Source organism: Macrobrachium nipponense, chromosome 1 (genome assembly GCF_015104395.2).
Source record: "Macrobrachium nipponense isolate FS-2020 chromosome 1, ASM1510439v2, whole genome shotgun sequence".
NCBI lineage: Eukaryota > Metazoa > Arthropoda > Malacostraca > Decapoda > Palaemonidae > Macrobrachium > Macrobrachium nipponense.
The window spans coordinates 214048791-214067536 of record NC_087200.1 but is presented as its reverse complement, the minus strand read 5'-3'; the positions used below and the strand labels follow the sequence as shown (position 1 = coordinate 214067536).

Genomic DNA, 18746 nt, shown 5'->3' with positions numbered 1-18746 from the left:
AATTGTACTTCATTAGGTCCCTTGACAAATGTCCAGTAAAGGACGAAAGAGCTTGGATTTCTGACTATCATTTTCCTGTGGGATTCGTTTATATATATATATATATATATATATATACTATATATATATATATATATATATATACTATATATAATATATATATATGAATAACTTGATCACGAAGTATTTCAAACTTGATGCTATGTATAAAAAATAAAGGTGATGCCACGGAGGAAAACTGAAATGCGAGAAAGCCAAGAACTTTGGGTCTTAACACGACCCTTTAACTAAGTAAAGGGTAAGTTCTTAGCTTTCACGCCTTTCAATTTTCCTCCATGGCATCAACCTTTATGTATATATATATATATATATATATATATATATATATATATATATATATATATATATATATATATATATATATACTATATAGATGCTATATACTATACTATATATATATTATATAGATAGATATATATATATATATATATATTATATATATATATAAATATATATATATATAATATAATATATATATATATATATATATATATATATATATATATATAATATATATATATATAGATATATCATATATATATATATATATATATATATATATATATATATATATATATATATAATATATATATATTTATATATATATATATACTATATATTATATAATATATATATATATAGATATATATATATATATATATATATTGATATATTATTATATTTATAGATATATAATATATATATATATATATATATATATATTATATATATATATATCTATATATATAATATATATCTATATATATATAGTATCGTAGACAGAACTTACCTAGGAAATTGGAGGCAATGAGCTGCCGTGACCACATGTTGTTTGGTGACAATGCTTCCGCCGCACACCGTGAACCATCCATCCCTTGTAATAAACCTGAACTAAGACTAGCACGGATAGGCTCCCCTGGGCAGCTTCACTTCCTCCAACGATGCGGGTTCCAGCAAGACTCCTTGAGGAAACTCCACACACTGCGAAATGAATGCGAGTTTCTGATTTTCATTCTAGAGTAAGTGTGAATGAAATCTATTATTTTGCGCATACGGAAGTCTATCTATCTCTCTCTATCCATCTATCTATACATATATATGTATACACACTTTTATGCTTGTTATGTGGATAAAAATTTCCTCGCTGGACAAGTGGTTTTCGCGCTCGGCTGCCAATCTGCTGGTCCGAAGTTCGAATCTCGGCTCGGCCAACGCGGAATCAGAGGAATTTATTTCTGGTGATAGAAATTAATTTCTCGATATAATGTGGTTCGGATCCCACAATAAGTTGTATCTGAGAGCTGTTAATCAGCTCAGTGGTCTGGTAAAACTAAGATATACTTACTTATGTGGATAAAAAAGAAACATTTATAACTTCTTAAAATTTGAATTAGTTTCTCAGAGTACCGAGATTTTGCGTTTCAATTCTTTCTCAGTGAATCGTTCCTAACTGGCTCCCTCTTGAGCACAAGCTGGCAGACGCCGTTTCTAAAATCATTGGGAGTAAGGCCAACAGAAATGGGAGAGGAGCAGCCTCCGCTACGGCATCAAAATTTATACATATAAACTTCTGTTTTGATTTGTCATTTTTAAAGAGCGATTTTTCTTTTTTATAATCAGGTCTGTATTTGGCTATCTATCTTCCTATCACTCACTTGAAATTGAATTACATACTTATTTCACAATTCGTAGCCTGAGTGCTACTACTGCCACTGCCACTGCCAGAACCTCCTCCTCCATTCATTTCTGAAACATAGAAAATAAAAAAAAGTGAAAAAAAAAGGTAAACCAAATCCAGTGATATAAAGCCTTCAGCTATACCACAAAAATATCTGAAGCTTTATTTGTTAAATCCATGAAAGGGGAGTATCCGAATTAAGAATAAAGCTAGATTATTATTACTTCCAGACACATGTAGGGTAGCTAACTGGAGCACATTAAGTAAAAAGAGTGGTAAGCGATCAAAGTCTTTAAACGGTACTCTGGATTCGACCATACCGATCAAGACACAAGTAGACATATCTACAACTTTAAGTGTCAGGTAAAATAACAGGGTATCTATAACCAAATTAGATATCCCAGATGATAAAAAGGACGTTAAAGTGCAAATTCTAGCATTTTAAGAAATGTTCCAGTCTCTGCTTCATGACCCAAGACTAAATTTCATATACTTTTTTGAACGTTTAGCAAACTGCATGTGTGGTTTCACAGTGCACACGTATGAGATGCAATTACTCATGTCATGAAGTTAATTCATAGGAAAAAAAATATTCAGAGAGAACTTGAAATTACTTTTTATTTTTGTAACATTCACTAGTTCCAGTTCTCGGTGCTAGTACGTTTCATCATTATTATGAGGTTAATCACACATTTCTTTTTTATTCTCTACATCTGCCACTTATTTCTCTCAAAAAATTTCATTGTCTTATCGTGTTTAGCAAGATGCTTTCTAAACATATAGAGTTGATTTTTTACAGACCTATAACAATTCCTATTGAAGAAACACTAACTTACTGCAATCTTATCGCCGAGGCTTTGCTAAAGAGACAAAGGTTATGTTTTCACAATGGCCGTATAAAATTACTTTTGTTATATGGACTGAACGATGGTATACCATGCCTATTTGAGATATTGTCGTCCTTGGTATGCTACGATTAACAGTAAAGATCAAGTTTGTCATCGTAAGATTTTCTTTACACAAAAAGTGGTACGAGGCTGCATTTATCTCACAGTAAATCGTTCTGCAGATCATGAATATCCTTCTTTCTGTAGTGAACAGGAACTGCAACTAAGTTTTCTGAAAGTATTCACTCTGTTTACCACTATTGACACTAAACTTTCTTCACCATCTACAAAAAATAGGATATCTGTACTTAGTGCGTTACTTTGACTAGCCACAGTCTTTCCTCCTAGTTAGGAATTCTTTTGAAGAAATGTGGCAATGGGCACTGCTTTTGTAAATGACTTGACTTTTGGCTATCCTCATACATGACCATAGGATATGAGCAAACATTTCAATGCATTCTGACATGCGTTGAGAGTCTGTTGACGAGTTATTCATTGGTACCATCCGTGAAATATTAGAATTTCAAAATCTTCAGCTTTTTTTTTTTAATTCTTAGATTCCTTTTAAAGCAGAGAAGTTCGCGAACGTTTCTTTCTCCCCTTTTTCTTTTCTCACTCTGGTCGAGTAACATTTTTCTTCACACAAACAGCCAGTATATGAATGAATAAATTATAAGAAAACTTGATAATACTTACTGACTCCCGCAATCGTACAGTGAATCCTGGATCTGGCAGTCTTTTCCGATAAACGCTCGTATAGGAAATAAGCATTTTGTAGTTTTGTTAGTTGCTGCGGTCCTGCTTTTCCGCAATATCTGCCGAGTCATTCATTTTTACAATCTTCATTAACAGGTAATTATGATTCACCGTCATTATCTACTTAATAGCAATTCAATATCGACACTTCATTGGTATTGACTCATGCAAAATACTTATCACTTCTTATAAGTCAAGACCTTATGTGATTCGGCTTTCAGCAAGACAATAATAGTATCATAGTGCAAACTTACAATTGTTCTTCATTGCCGTCGTGGAGGTACAGGTACTCGGTGCTACATTCTCGAAGAGACAATCTTTTGCACTGCACGTTCAAAGCAGCGCGAGAAGTTGTCTGAGAATAGAGCATAAATTCCATAAGACAAGAGGATGCTGCAGTTAATTAAGTGGTGTGTGTCCCTACCGTTATATTTAGCAAAAGACAATGAAATGTAATGGCAACATTTATTGTTACTTTAGCAAGATAAAGCTGTTTCCGGAAAAGGAACATATTTCTAAACCTTCCTATTCCTTTCGTTATCAGATTAGAAAGAGATTCCTATATCTCTGACAATGTGGAAAGTAACGATGATCCTTCCTGGCGGTGGACATGGTCCGTCCTGTCTCACTAAACAGTTTTCTCAAAATAAAGTTTTGTTACAGTGCTCAAATAACAGATGGCGGTCTAGATGAGCTACAACGGTTTGCAGGATCTCGTTTTGTTCGCCGTTGTGGCTGCCAGAAGCAAAATCCACCGATTGCATTTTTTATTACTTCACTGGGATTCTCTTGATATTAATTACACGTATTTTACATCTGTTGGTGTTCACGGTACAACAGATGCGTTGTTTCCACACTTGCGTTCATGTGGTTTTCTTTCTCACCTTTATTAATGAAATCCTTCGATCTACCTGTTCACTCAGAAAACAGCACTCCATAATAATGACAAAATATAGAATGTGAATATTATTTTTCTCGAATACATTAGAAATACATATCTAACAGGGAAAAATTTCTAACGAGGTCAAATGACACCAGTTTAAACAAAACATCTAACTGGCAACGTAGCCTACCTTTTTTCTGTTGAATGCCATCTCTGGAGTTGGCTGAAAATCAGTTTCAAAACCAAAGGCTACTGCTAAATTAAATTCTTTGTTGTTACAAAAACGCATACATACTTATCCGTATGCATACATAGAAAGAATCTCTTTTAAAGACTAAATTTTTTGTTTTTATTTGTTTCTACCTTATCAACTTGGTGCCGCCAATGTATATATTAAAAAAAATCTACTGTCTAACGGAATTCTGTTTCAGCTTAAGGGGTACGAAACAAGCAACTCACCTCGAATGCAATCTCGCAGGTCACAGACTTTCTCGGTAGTGTGAAGGTGAGTTTGTCGCCCACATCCACTGCGTAGGAGTTTCCACAAGATGCAGCTGCTGTAAGATTGAAAGTTGTTGAGGATCTCGTGTCATCAGAAACTGTCTCGATTAGCTTCAACGAATGAACACTTGTGAACGCAAGCCGATTATTCACTGTTCATTTACTTTATGGCTGATTGATGCTCTCTACAAAATCAGAGTGCTTGATCAGTGGTTTAGTAATAAGTAGCAAAACCCGCGTACCTTCGAATCTTTCATAATTCTAATCAAAATCCCTCTCAGGTATTAATGGGAATAATGTCTACGCGCTTTCAGGGACGTAAAGAAAATGGGATGGCTTGGTTAACAAAATACCCTTCCGAATCACTAAACTTACGTGACTTATGGTTAGAAAGAATCGAACTGCATTACAAAATGTGTCGCAAAGAGGCCCTTTTCAATATAGCCACCTTAACCTGACAACAAATATTCCCTAGCAAAATTTAAATCCTAAATCCCCATAAAGTATTATCAATTTGGACCCTGTTTGGTAAGTTTTACAGTATTGCAAACACTTTTCCCTTCGTAAATTTTGAGACGCTGAATTCAGCACCAATCCTTAAACGTGGGACATATTTCTTAGCTCAATGACCTCTTTCGTTGTTCAATTTTTAGTAAATATTGTCATCTGTGAACGATATATTACGAGAAGGCATTATATTCCCCAACAGTAATATTATCTACTCCCGTATGTAGAGATGCATGTTTGACTGACTCCAAAATATGAATGTGTTGGCATGGTATATTTAGGAAAAATTTGTATTAGATATAATGGGGTCTATAAGAACGGGAAACTGTCTAGAAAGTTTTTTTAATACTTAAAGTGTAAAATAGGAAAATAACTAGAAAAAGCACTGTTAAAAACTGTACTAACTGCGGATTATAAAAATTTGTATTAAATTTATCCAGTTTAAATCTAACCAAGATGATAAAAAAAAGAAAACAAAAAAAAAAATGGAAGACTGAAATGAAAAAAAATTCCTTACTTTTATTACCCCTGAACTGTCCTGCACTTTTCCTTGAATTCTTTCCTCTTTTCTTCTCATTTTTCCCTTGTTTACCAGCGTACTGTTGTGTCTTACTGTTGGAATAATTCCCGTTTGGTTTCTTTGTTCTTCCGTTGTCGTCGTTGTTGCTACTCTCCTCGTCCGACGATCCATTTCCATCCCTTTTGGATTTATTCTTTTTTCTATACGTATTTCTTTTAATTTTTTTTGATTCCCTATTCTTTGGCGCTTGCTTCTTCCAGGGATAAACATTTGCTCCATCACCTGGAACCCTCCTCTTTCGTTTTCCCGAGTTACTGTGCTTATTTTGGTCGCTGGATTTCCAGTTTTCTACGGTGGCGTCTGTTGGTTTCAATCTCTGAGCACAATAGAGTTGCTCGGTAGTGTTCTTGGCTTCCTGTATCATTTTCTTCTCGTGAATGCATTTTATGAAGTCTACGCCGAATTCAGGAATTTTTCCAAAGTCCTTCGATGCAAAAAAGATATTAAAGCTATAAAACTTACATTCATACTATATATATACATCCTCATACTTACCGCTTCCTAGATGAAGTTTTAAGCGACCGTAAACGTGAGCGGTCGAGCTACGTATATAAAACTAATATGTCAATATTAACTGTTATGTGGATTTTTTTTTCTGAATAAGAATTTCCTTCTAATTTTATTATAAAAGAAGGTTTTTATAGAGCTGCTTTTGACAAAAACTTTGTTAAATATTCTAGAGTACATTACATATAAGTACAGAAAAGAGAAATGAAAATGTGGAGTTTATAGCTATAGTCAGCAATACGCACCTCTCGCTTTCTTCCACACACCCCCTATAGGAAATTAATAGACAGCAGAAAGTAGGGCACACACATTTTATATATATATATATATATATATATATATATATATATATATATATATATATATATATATATATATATATATATATATATATATCCAACGAAGGGGAAATGAGAAAACTAAAAAAGATTGATTGAAATAATAATAATACGTAGTAATAATAACAATACTTACGCCATAGCTCCTTCTGCTTCTAGTTTCGTTTTCCAATAAATTGTCTAAAAGCAATGCCATTATATAAGGAAGAGTAAGGAACCCAGGGCCTGTTTCTCCTTCTCTGTGCTTGTTACCTCCTTCAGGACGAGGAAGGAGAGCAAAATCTTGATTAGGAGAAGGAAGAGGAGGTTCAGCTTGCAGACTTCCGTGACCCCGTTTCCCTTTCTTGAGTGCTTGCAGTGATGGGTCAACACACCGATGACCTGAAGAGAATGAAAACGTCAAATTTAAACGTGTTAGACTATCTCCGGTACCAGTTTCCAAGACAGCATCAAAACACAGTAGGCGCTGACGCCTATGTGGCTATCAGCACAGAAAGGAAAGTGTTCAGTCAGAACGTCAGCCCTGGTAGAAATGGCAAAATCCATGATCCAATGCCTTCTCGCATCAATGACTGAAAACTGTCAGATATAATTTATCTATGCCAAACAGAGCAACTTACCTTTAGATATATTAAAAGAAGACCATAAACTGGTATCAGCCGCAAGGGGGTTTGGGGGAACTGCTATCAGTTCACACCTCACGTGGTACAAACAGAATGCAACTAATGATCTTTGCTAGGTGTTCCTCCTGTTACACATTTTGAAAGGTGTAACAGGCGGAACACCTAGCAGTTACACCATGAATTAATTGGTAGAGAGGGTGGAAAGTCAGATAGAAGAAAGAGAATATGAAGGGAGGTACAGTAATATAAAAGAAAAGAGGTTATAGCTAGGGGCCGAAGGAACACTGCAAAGACCTTTGATTATTCCTACAGTGCACCAAGTGAGGTGAACTGATGGCACTCCCCCCTTTCCCCCCTTGCAGGGGATACCAGTTTATGGTCTTTCTAATGTCTAAAGGTACTTGCTCTGTTTTGCATAGATAACTTAAATTTAACAGTTTTTAGTTATTGATGCGGGAAGCCCTTGCATCACGGACTTTGCCATTTCTACCAGGGCTGACGTTTCGTAAATAATGGATCCATAAAAAAATACACATTTTAGAGTTATTTTTTCTCTGACTTTTTAACGAACGTCGTAGGCATTACGTAATATGATTTTTTTTTTTTTTTTGGAGAGGACCAAATCCGTGAGAATGACCAACAATTTTCTTTTTAATCTCTTGTTATTCTTGAATCCCCAAATAAGCTATAAATGGCATGGCCCATTGCTTGTAATGTCAGACTTTAAACAGCGATGAAATAATTCATTTCAAAAAATTTGGGGACATCTCAAATCTTTTTGGGATCATGAGATAAAATATTTTTCAGAAATAAACCAAAATTTTGTGAACGAAGAATCAACCACACACTCATATCTAACCACAGCCTTAGTAAAAAAAACAGGATATACTACATAGGTTTATCCTTTTTGTCACAACACATTTGAAAAGTAATTGAGTAAATTCTGGATTCTAGCTGCAGCTATCATGGCTCTATGACTAATGTGAACAGAGCAGCTGGAAATGAAAATGCACATTCATTTTATCTAGTTAAGTATGTAATCTTTATTATTGAAAGCAACAGATCTAGAAAACCATTTTTGACTTTCTGTAAAACTAACGAATTATTTCGAAAGCATACTTACTTCATAAAAGCCTTCAGGAAATCGTGACGGTTAAACCAAACCAGCCAACGTTATGCCAACAAGTGAACCAACGAAATACCTCGTCACTTGGACAATAAGCAATATCGACAGGAGCAAAATAATGTTTCTTTAGACTATTGTTTGGTTTACGTCACTGTGAAGCAGACTGTATAGTACTAGCGTCCAATTATAAAGACAATCATCAACAGGACACGCCATAAAAGAACTAACAGGTGTATAGCTACACGCACTACGATTACTCTCCATTACTCTCATTCAGTTGGGATAAATCTTTTCTGGGAGTTTTGGTATTTCCTAATAACTACGTGATATCTAAAGCAATTGCCAACTCACTACTTCCCCTTGAACAAGGTGAGATCATGAATGAATATTAACATGGCCGCTTTTCAGTTTACGAAAATTATTTGCAACAGAAAATAAATAGGCTTGCTGACAGGAGGGCACTATTCATAGATACACACACACACACACACACACACACATATATATATATATATATATATATATATATATATATATATATATATATATATATATATATATATATCCATATGTATATCCATATGTATGTATGTATAGATTCAAATTGATAACCATAATGTAAATTTCGACTTGAAAGATATTCATGTAACGAAGTCTTTTTTTTTTCATAGTCCCATAAAAAGTAGTTTAGATATATTTGTTATGAACACTCCTTGTACACTTGCAATGAACATTTAATTTTACAATTGCTTCCTATATTGAAGCCTAGTCTAATGAGGAAATGATAGGCAGGAGAGCTTACTTGTCCTCCGAGTAATGCAGCTCTTTAGGATATCACTAACTTCGGGGTCATAAGAACACCTCACTTCATTTCTTTCATCACTTCAGATGATTGATGGCTCAGACTCTCATAGCTAACTTCTCAGCAGAACATCGCCAGTAGGAAACACGTCTGCAGGAAGGATTAATCCAAGAAACCGCGAAAATAAACCCTGAATTGTGGAATCCACCCAAGAAACTTGATGTCCGCTTTCTTGCGTGTCTTAATTAAGGTACTGAGGTCATGCTTCATAATCCTGCCGTCACCAATCAAACGCCAGATGGTAACTGTTAGGTGATCTGAAGGTCTGCCTAAACATAGGTTAAACAAGGCATCAACTAGTCAAGGCTCATCAGTGCATATAGATTCTGTGAGAGAGTCCTCTGCCCTGGAAGTATCCTGACAGTCATGATATACGTGATCATTATGAAGTCTTATGTGTTCTTTCTTGTAACTCTTAGAAGGTGCTAATTTCCAGCAAAGTTGGACTGAGTGAAGAAGAGATGACAGAATGACGCGTTTTGAAAAAAAGCAAACCCTCACACCTCCTGGATGGATTTCCTCTGTGCAATTATAGATCTCATTCTGAGACTTTTGTCATCTATATTGAGGTTAGTTGGGTATCTTTCGATGCGGAGCTGTAATTAGTGTGAGCTTATCTCAGGACCTGAAAGTGGCTCCCTTACGAGCAATTATGCCGTTTCTTCTAACATCTGGATTTTATAATTTCAGTGTAACAATTGCAGTCGGAATAAGCTGTAAAAGAAATAAGAGAAGTTTCTTCGAATCTGTTTCCTGGTTGATCCTTCTGGGTGCCACCTACTTGCTTCGCTGGTTTACTATTTCGTGAAATCAGTCTTGTACATTCTTTGCGGAAGTCTTGTAATATTCGTGTAATTCAGGTCGATTGTAAGGTATCTTAATCTTTGCATTGTGCACTAATTACCCCTCGTTATGAAACAGTTTTGCTGGAAAAATTGCAGTAGTCATGTTCCTTAAAGGGGCACTAATTCTCATTGTTTTTCTTGCAGTTGCAATAACATTAAATTCTGCAGCTGCATTTTGGGTGTGCTTTTTATTGCCGGTACATAAACATTTTGGGTTTAAATATTGATCAGTCTTTTCTGATAATGGGTAGTCATAAAGCTAATTTCACCCGTAATTAATTGTGTGTTCTTAGTATGCGAATTCAGAAACAGTCTCTACGGTTGATATTGTTAAATAATAATGAAGAGTCTTAGAAATATTGGGATTCAGCTTGAAGCTTCTGAAAACTCAGCTTACTTACAGTGTAGATCTTGGTCTTTGAGATATTTGATCATTTTTTTGTTCCATTGAGATAGTAAGTGCAAATAAGTAAAATAGATATCAAAATTCCCCATTCTGGGATGCTGACTGAATTCAGATGTTTGTTCCTTCAAAACTGCCAGACTGCCTTTCACATTAATGTTTAATTACCATTGTTCCCCTTGTCGTTTTGCCCAGGCTTATTACCAAAATATCTACAGTGTTTTGCCTCTCTTCTGGGTTGAAACAATATTGGAAGAACCTGTATATTCCGATAAAACAGAAGAAAAAATTATACACATACATACATACATTATACACATACACATACATACATATATATATATATATGATATATATATATATATATATATATATATGATATATATATATATATATATATAATATATATATATGCATAATTAATATATTATGGATGTATGTGTGAATTATAAACATGTCCTCTGATGTAACATTTTTACTTCGGAGAAATAGATCCGAATATGAGTCACAGGTTTTCTGATTCGTTGTATTTGTTTACGTATATCTGTGTGCGTGTGTGTCCGTGCACTTGTCCCGCGGTATGAGTGTGGTTCGATAACAAGTCAGTTGGGTGATAAAGCAGCTGCCGTTCCGGGGCAACCTAGGTTTGGCTTTGGTTCGTCAACTCAAGAAATGTGTTTCAATGACCGTCGTAGGGGTTACTGGTCTCTGTTCTTTAGGTATTACTCATTCAGTTCACTTGTCTGAGAACTGAGGTTGGCAGTGGATAAATTTGGGACCAGGCCGGTACCGGATTGATATTTTTATTTTATTATAAACTGCTAAAGACACCTGTTTAATGTGTATCAATGATAATGTTCTTTTGAGGGCTGCCATTCTCATGGATACATGTGATTGGTTCATATCTATAAATCTGTCAGTCTCTGTTTTTCTTCTTCTCTCTGTGTTTCTGTCGTGGAAAATATATTCAGGGGACATCCGGTACAAAGACGGACTTTGATTCTGGTTAGAACCAGAGTCAGTATATTTTGACTCTGGTTAGAACGACGTGTAGTTAGAACGACGGATAGTTAGAAGGACGGTCCTGAATGATACTGTACGTCAGTCATGACGATAAAGTCAACATACGGAAGTGAAAAGCGAGCACAAGTGCACACATCATTTATTGGTGTCCATTTTCAACTCTGACCTTTTAGTAAATATATTGTGTATGTGCGTGTAGAGAGAGAGAGAGAGAGAGAGAGAGAGAGAGAGAGATTGTGTATGTGCGTGTAGAGAGAGAGAGAGAGAGAGAGAAACTAGGGCGTCAGATGTTATGTAGATTAATTAAAACTGATGAATCAACGGAACAAGTAAGAATTGGGAAATGGTGAGATCATTTAACCTGATTTTTTATCAAGATAACTTTTTCTCTCCCTATAAATTAGTTCAATTAATTAGCAACATTGTTAGATTAATTTTCGATGTTAGCCTATCACCTATTGTCGGTGATATATTCTACATCACAAAATGTTGTTTCTTTTACTACATGAGACGAAATATCTAGATATTTGGTTGCCTTTAGCTAAATGGAGACGCGTATCCTTTCGGTTATGTTAGACATCAGTACAAACCAGATATTTTCTAAGGAAAGGGATATGCATCGAGCAATGTTGCTAATCAACTGAACTAATTAGCACTGCAAAGGAAGCAGCAGCTTGTGCAGGTCTTCTCACTGGGACTTCTCATCTTTTTCCACTTGGTTGATTTCGATCCTTAATTAACTATGTCTGAATGGAGAAACCTGAGGTGGGCCGAAGTCTGATTCTGCCTCGGGTGCTTAAAGAAAAGGAAGAAGACCACAATATTGTGGGAACACAGAGGAAAGTTAAGCATTCCAAGAACTAGGTGCTTTTCATCGCTAAACCTTTAGTTCAGCTTACCTGCAAGCTATAGTTCATCTTAGCCTACAAAAGAATGGTATACCCTTTCTCTTAATTTGTTTTTTCTTATCCATGAGAGTGATTTTACATTAATGTGACAGGAGATGTGCATTGCGTCATCATATAAAAGGATCGAAATATTAAAGAAATACAGCTAATGATTTCTTATGATACGAATAATTCTGAATCGTGACAAATTAAATCCTTCATTGGCCTCTCAAATCAAGGCTTCTATACTTGAGATCAAAGTGAAATGACGAAATGTTAAGCGTTATTGGTGTAAAGCCGGCTGTTGTAAGATGGAGAGGGAAGGATTTCGTTTCATGAAATTTATTTTATAATAATTCAGTATTTTAGCCGAATCAAAGCTTCACTGCCGAGTCAGCAGATGTCTTGATCTCGTATTGGTGTCATGACTCATGAGTGACGGTGGGCGTATTACGAAAGCGCGGATTCAGAATTGAAACCAAAGTTCAAAAAGAGCGGCAAAACATGCCATCAGAAGAGCGGCGTTTGTCTCGTCTTTACCAGATTTAGCTGGGAAAATATCCATTCAACACAGGCTGAAGATTCTGGCAATACAAGGAGGCTATACATGCAGTCAGACAATAAACTAAACTTGGGCTGACCATTTCCATCTAATACATTCCTTAAAGTATGCCAAATTTCAGTTACTTCCTGAGCAATCATGGGATGCACTGTCTCCTTTGCCCGAATAAGGGCCCTCCATTCTTCCTGTAAGTCATCAAGCTGATGCTCAGACACTAAAGAAGGAAAGTTTAGGGCAAGTTTTATGATGGACTTCGGCTGTTTTTCAGTACCTGTTGTTTCCTTTGGTTCCTTGTTGTGCAACATAGCAATGACACTGTCTTATTCTAAACGAAACCTCTTGGAAATCCGACAAGAAAGCTGTGAAAAGAACATAAGCAGTCCGGCCGAAACCTGCTTTCATTTTCCCTAGATTGTCTGTTTTAGGACTTTCTGTACATAATTTTCAAGAATTCGGAGATTTTCACATTTTCATTTCAAGCTTTGAGTTAATTTTTCAAGATCTTGAACTATTTTTCAAGATCTTGAAAGATTTTTCAAAGGCTGGTAGCACTGGTAGTGAGCCGGTAAAGTTTGGCTAACACGCTTATGATACAAATTTCAGCCGCCTTTTTTATGTAAAAAAAAAATAAATAAATAAAATAAAAGCTATTTGTCGTGAAAAACGCGAGGCGCTTATGACAAGGGGATCCGCGCTTTCGTAAAACGCCGGTGACGATATAATCTGCTGAGAGCCTCGTTAAAGGCTACTATTTTACCCTCAGTAATCATCAGACTTTTTATGTCATACCAGCTAATTTATTACTAATATGATTGTGATGTCTATTTAAACTACTCTTGCAACAATAATAAGACAATATATAACGTTCAGTTCATTAATATATAATGGTTCAAACAAAAACCAACTTCCAAATTTCACTCATACCCCAAATTCGTGTTAATACTTAAACGTGACCCATTCTATAACGGAGAGGAAAAAGAATCCGCAGATGATAACGAAAATGAGACGCTGAACTTGACCGAACCTGGAAATCACGTAGCCACAAACACAGCAGTCACATTAACCTTAACTACCTGATTACCTGGTACAAACGATCTCTGATTATGCAGCCGCCCTTCAAGTTTAATAGCTGTAAAAAAAAAAAAAAAAAAACTTACCTTTTCAGGAGTTGAAGCTCTTGTTATCAGTCGCTCTTCATGACGCTACCAGGGATGATCTAGTGTTAAAATCTTCTCTACGCAGATGTTGTAAACGTTATAGAAACAAATACGTAAAATGTTTCAACACAAGAAGGAACATGACAGTACGACACACACCCGAGCTTTGAGGCAAACTAAAGAACAACACATCCGACGAAAGATACAGATGTTTCTTTCAGCTAGATGTGGTACACACGACGAAAGGGAGGGGAACAGGTGGAGAGAGAGAGAGAGAGAGAGAGAGAGAGAGAGAGAGAGAGAGAGAGAGTGGAGGTGGAGTTGGAGGGGAGGAAGAAAAGATTTGGAGGAGGTAGATGAGGAAGAAGTGGTGTTGTCACAGGCGAGATAGGAGGATGGAGAAAAGTTCATCTGGCTCTGCCTATCACTGTACTGTGTAAGCAAACTTATTGTACTATATATATATATAGATCATATATATATATATATATATATATATATATATATATATATATATATATATATATATATATATAGTACAATAAGTTTGCTTACACAGTACAGTGATAGGCAGAGCCAGATGAACTAGGTGGAATACGGCAGAATAAGTACAACTTACATTGACGTGTTTTTGCGCTCCACAACACGCCCGACGATTCCAGAACAGCCGCGAGAAAAAGGTGCCTCCAACACGGGCACGAAAGCCTCCTTACTGCAGAACTTCTCGAAAATGCGTTCTCCTTTCCTTTATCTTTGTTTGCTAGGAAGCAATTACCATTACACTTGAGAAACGCCACGATTTCTGATGCAATACCTCGTCTAGATTCATCTAAGAACTTCTGGAAATCTCGCGGGTCTGTGACGCTCGCCATAGGCTCCGCTCCCAGGATGCAGTATAAATACGACGAACGAACTTTGGAGAGCAGTGATCGTAAGAGAGAGAGATCGTAAAAGAGAGAGATTTCCAGTTAGTCACAGAGAGATATCCTCAGTAAGAGCCACAGATCAGATTATCAGTGAGAGATCAGCAACTGCAGAGATCATCTGTGAGAGATACGAGAAAAAGGAACCAACGAAGAGTTGTTCGAGAGTTGGTTGGATATTGGTCTAATCGTCTTCAGGAGTGGACGACCGAGTTGTCTCTACGTCGAGCAGACTTCAGAGAAGAAAATGTCCTGCTACAGGTTTTGGGGAGTTCCTGCCTTTAAAGTAGACTAGTTTCTGCAATACGGAGTCAAGAGGACGTCTGCAATTGCCGCTCTACTTTTGTGAAGGCACCACTTCGAATTACCAAATTGACTAGCAAGTATTTAAATTGCCTCACTGTTCCCCCAGTTCATGCAGTGTAAGATTCTGTCTTTTTATGTAAATAGGAGATACCATTCTGCATTTACCTTTGTTAGTAAGCTTGTAAATAAACCTTTGTTGTGTTAGTGTTTCTTTCTATATTCGTATCCCCAGTTTCAACTGTTGGTGTTGAAATATCTTTTTTCATTATTTCATATCGAACCTGAAGCGGACCTCCCTCTCAGAGGCCGTAACATTATGTCGACCTTGGCCAGGATATTTCGACACCGTAACAGAAAGAAATATCTAGAATGAATGAATTAGGAAGAAAATGAAAGAGGAAATGAGAGGATAGAGAGAAAAACGAGACGACAGAGAAGAATTTTGTGAAATTTAGGCTGTCAAGTGTAGTGCTGGGGTACTTTTGGCTCTTCCGCGCTTACGAAAGTAAATAGGAGTTAGAGAGGTTGAACAGCCGGATAGGAGACCTAGAAATCAAAGGAGTTGAAGTGCAAGGATTTAAAGGTGGGACTGGGAGGAAATCCAGCAGACGGATTTTGACTCAATCGTTCCAGAGGATGGACAGCAAATGAAAGAAATGTAGTAGGAACTGAGGTAAAGTAGTACAAAGCTAAGGGGCAAGAGGTAAGGTGCACACACCTCAAGTAATACCTACAGTGCATTACGTGAGGTACACTGACGGCTCTAAAATGGAAACTACAAGTGCTGAGAGAGAGGAAAAGATAGACTGCAGTTTTGACAAAAGAGAAAGATTACGGCCACTGAGATGAAACAAAAGAAAGAACAAGAAGAGAGAAATAATAAAAGTTAATGATAGGTACTTACTCTTTGTCAAAAGTAATTCATTTACAGCCGAAGAGGAATCAAACCAGGCAAAAGGAAAAAAAATGATAAAAACCTTGAACACCGCGATCACGAGATACGAGTATTTAGACTAACTAGTCAGAACTCAAACAGGTGTGTGATGAATGATATATCTTCGCGTCATGAGAGGGAACGCTGATGTTTAAAATTTCAAAATCATATTAGCATCGTCGTTTTTCATCATGTGACCTTCCAACTCAAAACAATGGCCGCTTAGCACACACCAAGGACAGAATCCCGTGGAATAACTCTGTTTTACTGTATTTGTCCCCGAACACTCTGAGTATTGCGCAAGTGCTAGATAGCCTACACTGTACACATGCACACTGCATCTTTATTTACATGCTTTGTATTTCGGTGAACAGTGTGATCTTTCGACAGCTGTGACCGAATTCTGTCCACGAAATAATTGTTCTACGCCTACTTACATCTGTTTATCAAAATCATCTTGCGCTTCGGATGGACCTGGCCGACAATAGCAAAATATAGGTGAAGCATGCTCAGTTTATCTCTCAATAAGATAAATACAGTAGAGCTGCTATTTGTAATTTTGATGGTCAGGATTTGGTTACTTTTTTCTACTTCTTACGGCTAGTCTTTTTTAGGAATATAGAATACAACATACGCCTCTCATATATAAACACGCACCATGTTCCTAGGTAAAATAACTCCTAGCAGAGGGTTGGAGATCGTTGTTAAAGGGAATTAGTTTAAAATATTGGAAGAGCCTCTCCATCTGATGTGTTTCATTGCACTGTTAGGTCACCACTCCAAAAAAGGTCACCCTCGCTGTTCTGAGCGGTGGGATAGTAACCAAATGCTTGTGTGTGTGAAGTTGGGGTTAAGGTTGTTTCGGTCAACCACATGGCATTCGAACTGTAAAACTACACTCAGTGTAGTACATTGCATAAAAGGAAATAGATAATTCTGGTTTTTCAGCACCTGTGGAAAAAGTTAAGTTCGGAATACAATTGTGATGTTTGAAACTTAATGAGGCAGAGACAAAATGAGTAGGTCCTGCAGCTGGAAATAAAAGAATTGCGTGTAATGTGACTGAGAGATGTATTTCTTGCGCTTTCAGGTACTGTTAGTTCTTGGAAGAATGAGTATATTGACCCGAGGAATTTGCAGCTGAAGTAAAACGTAGCGGAAGAAGAAAAACAAGAAAAGAAATGTGGCAGTAGAGATGTCTATGGTCTATAGGTATGGCAAAGATGCGAATAAAAATGATAATTGATTATCTAAAAGTGTTTGGATGGTATATATAAGGCGATTTAGCTGTGATCTAGACGCAAAGGAACTGGAATAGAGAGACCCTCAGGAGATACATTCAAATATGGATTTTACCACTGGAATAGGGGAATATGTTGATGTGCCTATTTAGGAAAGAGAAGTTAGCCAGGAAAAGAATCTGATAGAACATGAATGAGTAAATAATGATAATAATAAAGAAACTAGGTGGAAATATGTCTCGCCATTACTTATTTAAATCAGGAGGGAAAATCGAGCGACGTTTTAGTGTAAATGGAAGGCTTAAGAATTTTACCATAAAATGTATTAACATGAGAGAATTTGATAAAGAGATGGCATAACCAGTAATGGCTGAAACCTTGTCCGTTATTGAAGATACTAAGTAAAGCAGACAGTGATATTAATAACTCCAAGGTTGGTGTTGTTAGGGCTTGTGTGATTTTTGCTAGCATAGACCCACTGAAAAAAAGAAAAATAACAAAAACAGAAACAAAGGGCTTAGGAAATGGACAATGGAAGAGTGATGTGAAGCATTTAAAACACTGAGGAAAACAAGTTTGAAGGAAAAAAAATACAAAAACAAGGATGAATATGCTCAAACTCATTTGGAATAATAATGAAATTGACATTCAGGAAAATCTTCGCAGACTTCCAAGAAAATTTTGAACAAATTCTGAGGAAATTATTAGGGGGTAAAAGCTTTCCAAAACGAGCCTTTAACGGTTATAAAAAAAATGAAGGAATAAATATAAAACAAGCTGATAACTGGAGTCTATAATCAATTTTCGTTGTCGTGAATTGGATCTAGTTGGCAACGAACTTCATTTGACTGCTAAAGCAGACAGGTGCCATAAGCTCAAAGCAAGTTTTTGTAGTAAGGAGAGAGGCATCCTAATCAGGAGATAGATAATTCTTTTAATTTACAGGGTAATATAGATTCATTCGCCTCTTCAAGTTCACATATGTGAACCATTTGCCTTGTTCTATGAAACATCCTGTGGGTTTCATTCACTACAATAAGCCAGTATTTCAATGGTCAGTTCAATTTATGAGATCATTTAAAAGTATTCCGTAGCCTTTCTCTTCGACAGTTTTTCAATTTTTTTTTAACTTAGCAATTATTGTATAGGTTTCACAA

General features: G+C 36.2%; 1 protein-coding gene across 1 annotated transcript; it reads right to left on the bottom strand.

The window, feature by feature from the left end:
* Positions 1-1665: 1665 nt before the first annotated feature.
* Positions 1666-13333, bottom strand: LOC135220307 (uncharacterized). Its single transcript, XM_064257554.1, has 7 exons — positions 13108-13333; positions 6834-7078; positions 5790-6276; positions 4724-4821; positions 3636-3736; positions 3322-3440; positions 1666-1806 (listed from the first exon to the last, which is right to left on the bottom strand). The coding sequence occupies exons 1-7, from the start codon at positions 13331-13333 to the stop codon at positions 1727-1729; spliced, it is 1356 nt and encodes a 451-aa protein (XP_064113624.1). The 3' UTR covers positions 1666-1726.
* Between the last annotated feature and the right edge of the window lie 5413 nt (positions 13334-18746).